Source organism: Ambystoma mexicanum, chromosome 1p, assembly GCF_040938575.1.
Source record: "Ambystoma mexicanum isolate Mex_15411 chromosome 1p, UKY_AmexF1_1, whole genome shotgun sequence".
Taxonomy (NCBI): Eukaryota; Metazoa; Chordata; class Amphibia; order Caudata; family Ambystomatidae; genus Ambystoma; species Ambystoma mexicanum.
The window spans coordinates 653,294,215-653,307,909 of NC_090921.1; the positions used below are offsets into that span (position 1 = coordinate 653,294,215).

Below are 13,695 nucleotides of genomic sequence, written 5' to 3' on the forward strand. Positions count from 1 at the left end.
TTTCGAATCCTAACGATGCAATGACAAAAATTCCAACCAGAAAATTGTCAACTTTTTGAGTTTGTGCATCTATCATTGTAGTAGTGCATCGTTTGATGCTTGAGGACCTTTACCATGATGGCGATCGGAAGTCTCATTTGATGAATAAACAAGCATTCATTTAACAACTCCTGTAACTGCCTTCTTGCAAGTTAGTGTCCAGCAGTAACTATTAAAGGGTAAGGACAGGGAAATATTGCATGATATTTTTTTCTTCTGCATTATTGATGACACGCTTTTTTTTATTTTTTTATTTTGCAGCGTGATCTTCAGGCCAAACTGCAACTACGATGCACTGAAATATCTAAAAGGTAAATACATTTTTGTCTTAGTCCTCGTTGTATTACTGCAGTTACTTAATTAGGTTTGTGTACAGTAAATGGTATTGTGACGGAATGCCCACTATTTTGCAAATTCAATATATTAAGATGTATAAGTTGCTTGCATTGATATACTTAGTTATGTGAAAAAGATACTTTAAAACAACTGGTAAGTGGATCCTCAGACATACATTAAGATATTCTGCTGATCCATACATGCATGCCAAGAAGCTAATGCAATCCCAAGAGGATCAGGCCTAGCAGTAGTGAGAATCCAGCCATCCTCTTAAGTGAATCTGAGCAATTCCACAAGGATTGTGGAGTCGGGTTTGAAGGTAAAACCAGTAAAGAGGCAGGACTCTTGTAGGTAGAAAACATGTATTTCTATTCTTCTGATGTATTACAAGTAGAACAAACTGAGAAGGCAGTCGGCAACTCCCTCCAGTATCATAAATACATTGAGTGACACCACTTGGAGATAATCACAAGAGCATCCATCTTTCACTCGCTGACTTAACTGCCAAATCTGGAACCCTCATTCACTCTGATTGCATCACACACATCAGTGGAACTGCAAATGCTTCCAGAAGGAAGGGGGTTAAAGGTGGACTGAGTATTAATCAACTAACACATTCAAATAGCATTATGGAGTGCAGGAGGGATTGGTGGTGTGCCGGGCAGTATTTTCAGTCTTCAGAAGAAGGCGGTCTTCTGCAGGGTGCGATGGATGTAGGGGTGGGATAGAGAGCTATAAAAGGAGCGCCCGAGACGTACATACAACGCACTTTGACATTTGGGCCTGGAGTAAGTGCACAGATATAGGAGTGGTGATGGATGGATAGGGATTTGGCGAGCATGGGGCAGCATTTCACCTGAGTTGCTGAGCATCCTGGAAAAGCACTATTCCCAGGGAGGTGCTTAGAAGCCCATTGTAATGTACTACATGACCTACAATGACATGGTTGCATTATGCTGTGAATCCTCTAAATGTGTGACCTCACCATGGTTGCAACTGAGTCATGGGGTGGAGGCTTACCTTGAATCAGTTGGTTACAGGCATGATGGAGCTATTGGTTGATCAATGTTAAACCTCTATCTTACGTTGGTGGCCCTGTCTGAAAGGTGCGGGGATGTCTAGAAAAACATTTGGGGTGCGGAAATGGCAGGATAAGAAAATGATAGAAGATAAAATGATTCAGATATATGAAGCGCTGCAGTGGCCCTGGACCATCAATGGGAACCGAGCATGAAAATGTGCCTTCATTATAAGATAAGGACATTATTATGCGGAAATATCCTGCAAATCTACCTCTAGAGATGAGGTGGCAAAATATCTTGAAACATTTGGCGGCATAGATCCATAGGATTAAACATGGCTGAGTAGACTACCATGTTTTAAGACTATGGGCCTCATCACCACTTTGGCGGTAACCCTTAAAATCGGCGGTAACGCTATTATTGCCGATTTTAAGGGTCCGTCGGATCACAAGTCCAAGTGCAGCCGGCGCAAGTGCAGCCGGCGCTACAAGCACCGGCCATAACAGCGCCAGGAACCATTCGCGCTAAAACTTCAGCAATCATGAGTCCGGCGTTGGCGCTATTAGCGCCATAAAAGCAGCGGACAATCCGCCGAAAATACCTCCAGCAAAAAGCTGGAGGTAACAGAACACAGGCCACAGCAAGAAGGACCCAGGTTGAACCACTGCAAATCGGAGGCCTACAAAGGACCCACCCATGCACAGCACACCCTCCCCAACATCATTACACCAGCAGGAGCAGGGAGGAGACAGCAATAAGGACCCAGGTGGAACCACTGCAAATCAGAGGCCTAAAAAGGACCCACCCATGCACAACACACCCTCCCCAACACCATTACACCAGCAGGAGCAGGGAGGAGACAGCAATAAGGACCCAGGTGGAACCACTGCAAATCAGAGGCATACAAAGGACCCACCCGTGCACAACACACCCTCCCCAACACCATTACACCAGCAGGAGCAGAGAGGAGACTGCAGTAAGGACCCAGGTGGAACCACTGCAAATCGGAGGCCTACAAAGGACCCACCCATGCACAACACAACCTCCCCAACACCATTACACCAGCAGGAGCAGAGGAGACAGCAGTAAGGACCCAGGTGGAACCACTGCAAATCAGAGGCCAACAAAGGACCCACCCATGCACAACACACCCTCCCCAACACCATGCTGCCATTTGGAGCTGGGAGCCTCGATGTTGACTTTTAGCTGCTGCGTCTGGAACTACAGAGGCCAGCCAACCAGGCCAGGGCCCTTGGAGTGCAGGGGTCAGTGGGGATGAGGAAAAGGAGTTGGAGAGCAGCACCAGCAGCAAGGCAGCCAGCCATCCCCAGGGTCAGGCCAACACCCTGGGCCCTGACTGATGGTCAGTTGGTGACAGATTATCAGCTGGACAGGGCGACCATCAGCCAGTAGCTGGACACAATCCAGGGTGACATTGGCAGCCGCATAGCCACCAGCACGGCAGTACCTCCCCTAGTGAAGCTTGTGTCTGCGCTTCAATTTCTTGGGACTGGCAGCTACCAACATACGTTGCCATGATGCATGGAATGTGCCAGTCCACATTCCGTGCCACGCTGGGACAGGTGCTTGATGCACTGTTGAATCATGTGAATGAACACATTGCATTGCCAGCCACACGGGCACAGCTGCACCAGCTGAAGTGTCAATACTATGCCATTGCCCAAGTCACGAATGTAATAGCAGCCCTCGACTGCACACATGTGACACTCGTACCACCCCAGGCACATGAGGCTGCCTACAGAAACCGGAAAAAGTACCATTCCCTCAACGTGCAGATGAAATGTGGTCCCGACCACACCTTCATCCACTTCTCTGCCCGCTACCCAGGATCCACCCACGACTCCATGGTCCTGCGCAACAGTACCCTGCCGGCATACATGAAAAGGCATCGAGGGCAAAACACATGGCTACTGGGTGAGTACAAATGTATACCATAAAGCATGTCGATCCACAACAGATGGTGCCTGTCACAGAATCCATCATTCACAATAGGCAGCAGCATTACTGCAGCATACACATTCAAGCACCTTGCACGATAAACCTCGGACATGTGCAACACAGCAGAACACACCCATGCAGGATGTACGACATGTGGCGGCACAGTGACATATGGAAGCCCCACCACAATAAAGCCTCCTGTGTGAGTAGCACCCTGGCTCCCAACACTGACACGGTACAGAATTCCCACCCTGCCCACCCGACAATAATTAATTTTCAAACCATAAGCTGGCACAACCGCACCACACATAAGTAGGCCGAGTAATGACAATGTTCATCCCACGAACACTGTCTTCAAAATGGCCAGGGAAATGCATGGAGAACAGTACAGAGCAGTGACAACCAGCAAATGCAACTGTAGCCAAATGGATTTGCAATGACACGAGGCAGCCACTTCTGTCATGCAGTAGTAGATGGAAGTGCCCCCTTATCCTGCGACAACTGAATGAGTACTGTTACATACAGATACATAGTCGTACCAAGTGGAGAGTACCCCATTGATTCAATCGTGCCCGTAGGACAGCACACTCCACAATGTTATAGGCCAAATGATATAAAAGGCAAAATGACACTGATGACAGAGCCCTGTACACCCACTGGACTTACCTTGTCCCCATGCAGTCTTCCTCTCCCCTGCAGGTGAATCTGCATATCCCCAAGACACGTGGCACATGACCCCTGTGCGTCACCCACACATGGCGGTGGAGCGGGCATACAACCTTGCCCATACACGGATCTGCGTGGTGGGGGGCATTTGGACTGGCGAAGGCACGCTGCCGGTGCCTCGACTGCATGGGAGGGGCAATGATGTATGCACCAGAATAACTAGGCTAAATTGTACTGACACGTGCCATGCTGCACAACATCTGCTGTCGCAGAAATGTGCCACTGCCCCCTGATGCTCATGTGCATCCACCTGAGGATGGTAGTGAGGGCGATGAAGTGCCAGAATGTGTTGCACATGCACAAAGGATTGGACTGAGGGAGGGGAGGTTGGCCAGACAGGGATAGATGGATGGATTATTTTAGAAATGGGTAATGGGTAGATCGGAAATATGTCACTTCAACATTGAATTGCATTAGTGACAATCACTACTGTCCATGCATTGTGAATTTTCTAACGTGATTTAACATCCAACACTCCCCACCTCCCCCCAGTGAACACCCAGTACACTATTTCCCTCCTCCTCCCCCCAGAAAACACCCAGCACACTATCCAATAGACTACCCCCAACTGTGCAGATAGGCACGTGTCATCAGGGCAACAACAACGATGCCATGCACCACTAGGATGGTCGCGGGCGCTTCCCTTTTCTGGGCCCCTCCGGTGTGCGTGCCCTTGGTGGCGCATGGACCGGCGCCTAGGAGATGGCTCTAGGGAGCCCTCCGTGGGTGTGGTTGATGTCGAGGGGACTGAAGCGGTGGCCATCACGTGCTGTCGCATGAGGTTGTTTGCCTCCAGTGTCTGTTCAGCAAGTGCTGAGACTGCCTCCATCAACTCCCTCACTCGTTGGCCAAAGCCTGTCAGGGCAGCGGTACATTGTTCAACAACTCGGCGTGTATGCGCATTGTCCCGCGCTATGTACTTGCACCCATGCCTTATTGATTGACTGACTGCCTTGATGTGCCTGCTCTGCACCTTCGCCATCGATTCCACCCTGGCCTGTTTGGCCTCAATGATGTCGAGTCGGTCCATCACTGCTGCCCCAGTGACGAAGGGCTCCCCTGGTGCGTCACGTGGTGGCCTATGACTTGTGTGCTGTCGAGGGGACGGGAGGGAAGCCCATGGCGACATGGCGCCAGCCTGGACTGGGCTGCCTGGCTCAGAGTGCCGGTCTTCTGGGCTCCCATAAGATGGCGTGTCCACGTCGGGCTGCGGTGTGCGGACACGACGCACAGGCACATGTCGACTCCCTGCATGCTGTGTGCCTGGGCTTGGGCTTCCCTGGAGTGTGATCATCCCTTCAGCCTCACTACTTCTGGGAGAGTGTTGTCCTACGGCATGATGGCCACGTGGAGGTGTTGCTCCCACGTCGGGCTCCGATGCAGACCTCTCTCCCTCAGCATCGGGGCTGTGAATGGTGGCTTGGGGTGAGCTGGCGGTCGCCTCCCTGCGGCCATGTGGCTGCCGCTGCTGTCTGGCGGGGCTTCGTTGGGGTGAGGTGGGTGTTGGCCTGGGTCGTCTCCCTTCGGTGCGGCCTCTTTGTGGGGTGCTGGTGGAGGCACGGTGCTGTGGGCGCTGTGTTGGTGTGGCCTCCTCCCCATCAGCTTCGTCCCGTTGGGATCGACGTGTGCCTGTGGGGTACATGGGGTGTGGTTTGAGTTCAATGCTACATATATTTGTGTGATGCAGGTCATGCCAACAAGTGTGATTGAAGCCAGTAACAATGACGCATTCAACTTGCATTCTGTTCAGTCGCCATGTGGCACTTGTTGTGAATGTGTATGGAGGTACACTGCATGGGAATGCGTGGTTGGGGTGCACTGCGCTCTGGGTTTTGGGGGTGTGTTCATACACACTCCAACTCTATGTAGCTGTCCTATGGCTATGTAAGTCTATCCCCTGCCCCTGTCATTCATGCACTGCACGTACGGGGTCATCTAGGCAGCACTACCGTTCTAGGGATGTAGGCCTCACTTATGGGTTTATGCAGTACGTCAACATGTCTTCACTTTCATTCACTAAGGGTCTGCATGTATGGTACTTTCAACTGCATGTATTTGGGGATGGTACTCACCTGCCGTTGGGTCGATGCCAGTCCCTGCCTTCGCTCCACCAATGCCCTCGATGGTTCCAACGTCGATCAGGGCTGTCATTTTCTCCTCCCAAGGTGTGAGTTCGGGAGGGGGTGGGGGTGGACCTCCTCCAGTGGCCCTGCTTGCACTCCTGTGCTGTGACAGGATGCCACGGACTCGCACGCGCATGTCATTCAGGCACTTGCGGCAACCCTCTCCATCCCGGGACACGCGCCCCACAGCACTGACCTTTTGGCTGATGGTTCGCCATATTTGGGCTCTGCGCTGGCCACTAGTTTTTCGCTGCTGCAGCTCCTCGAGGTGTATCTGTGCCTCCTCGACCAGTACGGCTAGCTCCTAGTCACTGAATTTGGGCTTCCTCACCCTGTCCAGGGCGGACTTGCCCCTAGTGTGCTCCTGATACATGTTTTGGCCGTGGATCGCGTAGATGGCTTCCAGAAGCTGTGATATCTGACGGATTGTGATTTCCAAGATGGCCGCCGCTTTATTTCCCGTTCCTGTGGTGACGCATTTCCCACGCGCTCATAGCGCGCGCTCGAGTACAACATGATGGTAGCGCACGGTGCGCCGGATTTAAAGGTTTGCGCTATTCGCGCTAACGCCATGGACCGGGGCGTGTGCACGATAACTCGTGATCTGGCGGATTATCCGCCGCGAGCCTTGGCGTTAGCGCTAATTAGGTCCGGCGCCATTTACCGCCAAAGTCGTGATGAGGCCCTATGTATTTTGTCTACGAATGGATCTAATATATAACTGAAAACAAAATATTAAAATTTTTCAGGAGGCAAATTGCCAACCATAAAAAAATTACTTGTCACCTTAATTGTATACATACGCTAAGTACATAATTTGTTAAGAGGAAAATATGACTAGCTAATAGCAAAAGGAAATGTTGCACCCTACATTTTACATGCACTGTATGTAAATGGTTACCTTTCTTTTAGTACTTATAGCACAAATACTAGTGAATTGATGGGTTTTGCTTGTTTTGAGATGTTCAGCTTAGTTGTCTGTTTATATGATGTCTGTTTAGGTGGTGGTGTTATCAATGGATGTATGTATTTGTTTGTTGGCAAGTTTCTGAAATACACTTTGATAAAACGGACAGAACCAATCCACGAGTAATGGCGAGTGCTGGCAAAGACCTACATTACAGAAGAGTTGATGCACAAAAGTTTTTTTGTGTACAATTATAAATCAAGAAGGACTAATTGAAAAACCTACCACTCTTGACAGTTATTTTTAGCATGCCTTAGCCTGTATCGTCTGAGCCATTGTCTGGGTATTGTGAGTGTGTCCTGATGTGGGCAAGATAAAGTACTTTAGCACACAACCTGTGTCCTGGAAGATGTGAGAAAATGGTGCAACTAATAGTTCGCGGATTACTTTGGATGGTGCCCTGTTGACAGTTCAGGAGACTTGTGGAAAGAGCTCCTTTTAGAGTGCAATGGGTATTGAATAACAATTACTATGTTATTTTTGGGCCAAGTCCCAGCTGCAGCGGGCTTTTTGTTTTTCTGTAAGTAAAACCATTTTGGAAAGCAATGTTAATCGCACAAGTGTGGAGTGTGAATTTATGAAAAAAATGTATTGCGAAACACATGCTCAAAACTAAAGGTTTTGAGCTGAAACAATAATTGATGCTTAGAAATGGTGGAACGGTTATCCACCAAGATCTGCCCCCTCCCATTGCTTCGGTTCCCTGCGAGTTTTCTTTCTTCCCTCACCTTGTATCGTGTCCAGTTCCTTATTTTGAACATTGTTTACATGAAGGGAAAGCCAAACGTATACAGGACTCTTTACTGTTTTGTCATTGTAATCTGTGGGCTTTGTCTAGTTGTTTGTGTGTCTTAGTCAAGACATAATAGGATATATTTTGAAGAACTGTTCTTTTGTAAATCAAGAAAGGCCCTGAATAGTTTGGAGAATGTTCATTGTAGTAAGATCTTTTTTGTTAGTTACAATTTTATGTTTTCCAGTGTATTGTGTAATCGGCTCACCCAATACAGTCTAATTGTAAAACTAGCCTTTACGATACTACCTTCTGCTGTCAATTGAACAAATACAAGTGTGACTTCACCTTTTGAAAATGTACAGACTGTTGAAAATAAGATGGTTATATTTCTTAAATCTAATCAAGAGCTACATCCCATATACAGTTAGTACCTTTCATTTGGATAAAGAAGGTATCTTGCTTACATAAAGGGTACCTTATCAACACACGCCAATTAATGCAGCGCTCATGGAAATAACAAATGTGTAGTTCATTCTTTTCAAGGATCACTACTTATCTTGTAGGTGTTGTCATGTGGATGGAATAATTCACCACTCTCGCACATGAGCAATGACCAATGCAGTGTTTATTCCTAGTTAAATAAAAGGTGAGGTTTGTAGTACACATGGGCATAACATACAGAGTTGCTACTTGACCCAGTGGAGGGTTTGAGCTCAGATGGTTGCGGAATGACTAGATTAAAAAAAAAAAGAAAAAAAAAAGAGAGATGGCCTGTCTGGCAGGCCTGGATGCATTGTGGTTGCAGGATAACGCCCAGTATTGTAGGGGTGGTCCGCTTTCTGACCTGCAACCCAGCTCGCACCCGTTTCACACCCTAGTATTGGTCTGGTCTCCCATTGCCTTTTAGCTGAAGTTCTAGGATCAGGGTAATATGAGAGAAACCCCTACAGGACGTGGGGTATACCTAACCAATGTTACAACGTAATTGGAATAGAGCCAACACTTTTTTTCTTTTTTTTGTTTTGTTCACTTTTTTTTTGTAGCACATTTATAAAGCACTCCTTCACCAAAGGCATCTTGGCGCTGAAAAACTGACTGAACCACCCAAGCAACTAGAATACATGTTTTAGAAGGCGTCGGAAGACAAGATGATTTTCAGTGTCTCTGATTGCGGCAAGGAATTCCACAATTAAGTGGCAGCCACCAAAAGCAGCACAGCCCCTGGTTCGGATCTCTGTGATTTGGCCGTGGCATAATTGTTTGCGGCGGAATTGACCGTAGACAATTTCGCAGTGAAACCAATTTTCCTGTGGCCAAACTCAACAAATCAATGTTCCCAGCCCCCTACTTTTCATGTGTCTGTTTTCGTTCTGACACTGCGGCATCTGTTCCATCTCCAATTCTCTGGAAGCGGGGGACACAGCCGCTACCCCCAAAAAGCAATCACTACTGAACATGGGGAGCAGGGGACAACTCCGCAACTCCTGCGTCCCTCCCTCCCGCTCCCCCCCCCCCCTTCCCATGTTCGGTAGTGATTAACCAATTTGATGGATTGATCGAATGGTATTGGCTGAATTCGGACAGTTGGTTCTAGCCAACTTGTGGCGTGGAATAACAAGAAGGCAACCATCATGCGAGTGGAAAGTACGGGCAGAAACCGAAGCAAATACTTTGCACCGTGGCCATGAAAAGCTTGGTTTATGCTACAGAGGGATTTAGACTCAATACGTTTTGTAACCAGAAGCCAGTGGAGATTACGTATAATGGGCGAGATATGAGAGCCAGTGACCACTCTGGCAGCTAGATTTTGTAAACCCTGTAAAAAGCTGAGATATAGAGGCTGTGCCATGTAAAGAGCGTTACAATAATCAATGATGCCACAACCGCAGCATGTAATTGTGCAGGGAGAAAAGGTAGAACCTTGTGAAGAATCTTAAACTGAAGATGCCCTCCTTTAAAAGGTAGCGCTAGTTTGGGCCTCCATTAAAAGCAAGGAGGACAAGTTCACACCCAGATCTCCACTACTGACACCCGGGTGGGAAAAGGTCCTAAGGTCATGGGCCAGAACGATCCAACTCGCCACAGCCTCCAAGCAACTCCATAACTGAGACAAAGTATCTGATTATAAGAGATTAAGTTGGCCTAAAATCTGTGTGTCATCAGCATAGGAGAAGCACCGGAAGCCGTAGGAGTGAATGAGGCCCATCAGCGTTTGCATATATGCATTAAAAAGAATTGGGGACAGGGCAAGCCCTGGGGACCACCACAAGAAAGAGATGTTGGAACAGAGAAAGGGAGAGAATTTGTCCTCACAGTACAGGGCCCGAGAGGCCATCGAGGCGGTCCATGGGGTGGTCCACTGCAGCAAAGGCAGCTGAAAGGTCTAACTAAATCAGTGCCCTCACTTCACCCTGATCGGACAGCCGCACCAGATCATCCATGGCTGACAGAACAACAATCTTGGTCCCACGACCAAGATGGAAACCGGAATAAGATGTGTTAAAGGAAGAAGAATCTTCCAGAAAACGACACAGCAAGAGTCAAATTAGTCTCCAGAAGCTTCATAGCAAAGGAAAGAAGAGCGAGAGGACGGAAATGTACAGGATGATCAGTATCAAGTGATTTTATTTTTTTATTTTTAATATATAATAAAGGAGTGGGGCAACTAACTCCTGTTTTAATTTTGCAGGATTCCTATTAGATGTACAAGATGAATTCACTGCCTCGGTGACCGTGGGGCAATCTTCTGCACAATCTTCTTCATGATGCTGAAATGAACCGATCTAAAGGGAAGCAGATTTCAATTTAACAGTGGCATGCAAAATGTCTTCAGTCAAGAAAGATGGAAAGAAGGACCAAGATGTAGAAGAATTGGAGATTGGGGTAGGGGGTTTCCAAAACGGGAGCACCTACTGTCAACTCGGATGCAGACATTTTTGTGCAGATACCTACAATCTTTTGTATAAAGAAAGTAGAAAGGGAATCGTGCAAAGCTTGCGAGGGAACTACTCTGTCAAGAGATTAGCATTAGCTGAAAGTCAGTCCACCAGGGGAAAATAATTACTTTTGGATTATTTAGATCCTTTACAACCTTTTAAAAAAAGCATTTGGCCTCGCGAATTGAGCTATGATGAAGCCTAGTGGCTTGTTGAAAGGCCATCCTGTCAGTCTGATGGTAACACAAACACCATTTGCGCTATGCTTGCATACACTTTAAGCACAAAGATTTAAGGTTATCAGAGAACCAAGATTGAGTGTGATGTTTTCGGGTTCTAACCAAATGAAAGGGAGCAAGAGTATCTGTACATGTGGTCAATGCCAACATTAAAGTGAATAGATCGTTTTTGTGGGCACAGCCACAGCTCTCTGAGAGCAACAAGATAATATCCTCACTCACCGAACGCCATTGCGGTTTAGAAACGACCAATGACCGAACCACCTGAGACCTAATAGTAAAAGAAACTACAAAGTGGCCCAACCATTTGACCCGAAAAGCAGGAAAGACCGCCATTAACAAGTTGGAGGAAAAAATAAGGTCAAGAAAATTACCCAACTGATGAGTAGGCTTGTGAACAAGCTGACTAAACCCCTGAAATTCCCATGCTGTCAAATAATTGGGGCGAAGCCGAATCAACGGGGGAGTTAAATCTAAAATTTAAAATCACCAACAATGACCAAATTCGAGAACTTGGTGCATGCGAGAAAGGAAATCCGAAGTAAAGAATTGAACCAATAAAATTAAAAGGGCAACCAGTCAACCGCCACGGCCCGGGTGACCGAAGTCTAAAAGGTACCAAGTAAAAATAAACTCTGAAACAAACCAATGAATGAAATTGAAATATTAAAACAAATAGTATAGAGGAGGCAACAGCCATACCTGTGGTTAGACAGCCTGTCGGCATCTGAGGCATTCAGCCTAGGTCCTTCTCAATGCACCTCCTTAACTTTAGATACTCCCCTTTCCCCCTAATTCATGCTGCAGGCCATGGAAATGGAAGAGGGGTTCCAGTATTTTTCTTCCTCCGATTCACTGGCTCTGTGGGTAGCGTGCTCACTGCGGTTAATCAATTATGTTCCCTTTCCAAGCCTGAAATAAAAAGCAGCTTTACCGCTGTTCACCTAATATGGCAAAAGGGCTGCGATGAGGCGGGTAGGTCGTGTCCTATTGTCATTAGTTCAATCCTTGTTCTACAGTCCACGGATACCACACCCAGGAAGATGTCCTTCAAAGAACTGGGTGCCAGGTTCAATTTGGCTCCTTCTGCAGCCCAAGGGCTCATATAGGTATTACCCAAATTGATCGAAAACATTTATGAATGGTAGATTTGATCGAATTTGGTCACTTCCATTAGTTCGAATTTTTGTGATCCATTTGAAGCCGAACATGAAGAGCAGGGGTGTCCCTCGCTCGCCATTTTCGGTTTCTTCTGCCTCGGAGGTTGCAGGGGTGTCCCCCGCATCCTTAAAATTGGCGGCGGGGGACAAAAATTGCTCCGTCCCCTGTTTTTAATAAATGGTCAAAACGGGGGCCCCAGCAATTGCACTGCAGGCAGTCCACCCGCAAACAAAACGTTTGCGGGCACACAACGCAGATTCCTCAAATAGGGTATCCACCATCTTGGGCTTGGGCATCTTGGCTGCCGTGCAGCTCTGTATTTCACCTACTGGTACTGTCAGTAATTGCAAATGCTCAACCAAACCAAATTTGCATATGCCCAGTCTATTTGCATGGACACTCTGTCTCTTCCAGGCTCCGGGGGAGGGGTGGAGGGAAGGGTGGGCAGGTGTGAGTGCGGAGGTACAGGGAGTTCCCAGAATCTAATGTTCAAATATGCTTGAAGTTTTAGCATTCACTGTTTAATCAAAACCATCATATAGGTGTTTCAAAAATGTAATTGATTCTAGGAATTCAATACCATGCTGAGTCCCTTTTTATACTCCTGTTCTGTGTAAGGTGCAACTGAAAAAGCATGTAACCACCCTAATGCCCCCTCCTGGTGTCTCTGGTAACAAATCTTGACATTTAATTCACACTTCTCCCTAACACGGGTATCCTCAGTCGCAAAGTCCTTCTTCCAACAGAGGTTGAGGATCCTTCTGACCTAAGTTTCCTAAAAATCACAAGATTACATTTATTAACTAGTTTGTTTCCTTCCGCCTGGAATTTGGCAGTAGTATTTAATTTTGGGTTTATAAAATGCAATCTTTTGAGATTACAACGCATATAGAATTCAGTGGGCAGACTGCTGGTAGGCCTGAAACAATTTGGGCACATTTCTCCCGCTTCGCATGCCCTGCGCTGCCTGCCGGTTAAACAAAGGATATTTATTTTGTGCCTAGTGCACAAATGGTGCATAACCCTCATGCCAATCCTCTATTGTCACTTCTGTATCCACACCACACTAGTAGGCATTAGAGATCTCCGTATTCCTGTACGCTGGTTATAGCAAGGTTCACAAAGTCTATTATTGTACGTCCGAAATTTTTCTATAGCACCTATAAACTGTGGAATAAAATTCACCTTCTTACGAAGACCAATGACTTTCTTTCAGAAAACGGCTAAAAACCTTTCGTCCCAGATGAACTTCCTTATTCCTAATGGAGTAGTCCCATTGTAATAATCTTAATACTCCATCAGGATTCTTAGCATCTTCTCACAGCGCTGTGCTACCTGTCGATGAATGCTCGTGCTGCAATCAAATTTACCACAAATACAAAATAATTCAGTGTAACACACTGAGAAATAGATATACAGGAGGCCGAAGGTGTTTCTCCATATTTTACCGT

The 13,695-nt window shown here is 47.0% G+C and overlaps 1 protein-coding gene across 1 annotated transcript in view; it reads left to right on the forward strand.

The window, feature by feature from the left end:
• The window catches only part of NDUFA7 (NADH:ubiquinone oxidoreductase subunit A7), a 113,451-nt gene that overhangs the window by 22,161 nt on the left and 77,595 nt on the right, over positions 1-13,695 (forward strand). The window contains exon 2 of the mRNA XM_069649708.1: positions 301-350. Coding sequence (XP_069505809.1) covers positions 301-350 — 50 coding nt within the window. The remainder of the gene's footprint in view (positions 1-300; positions 351-13,695) is intronic.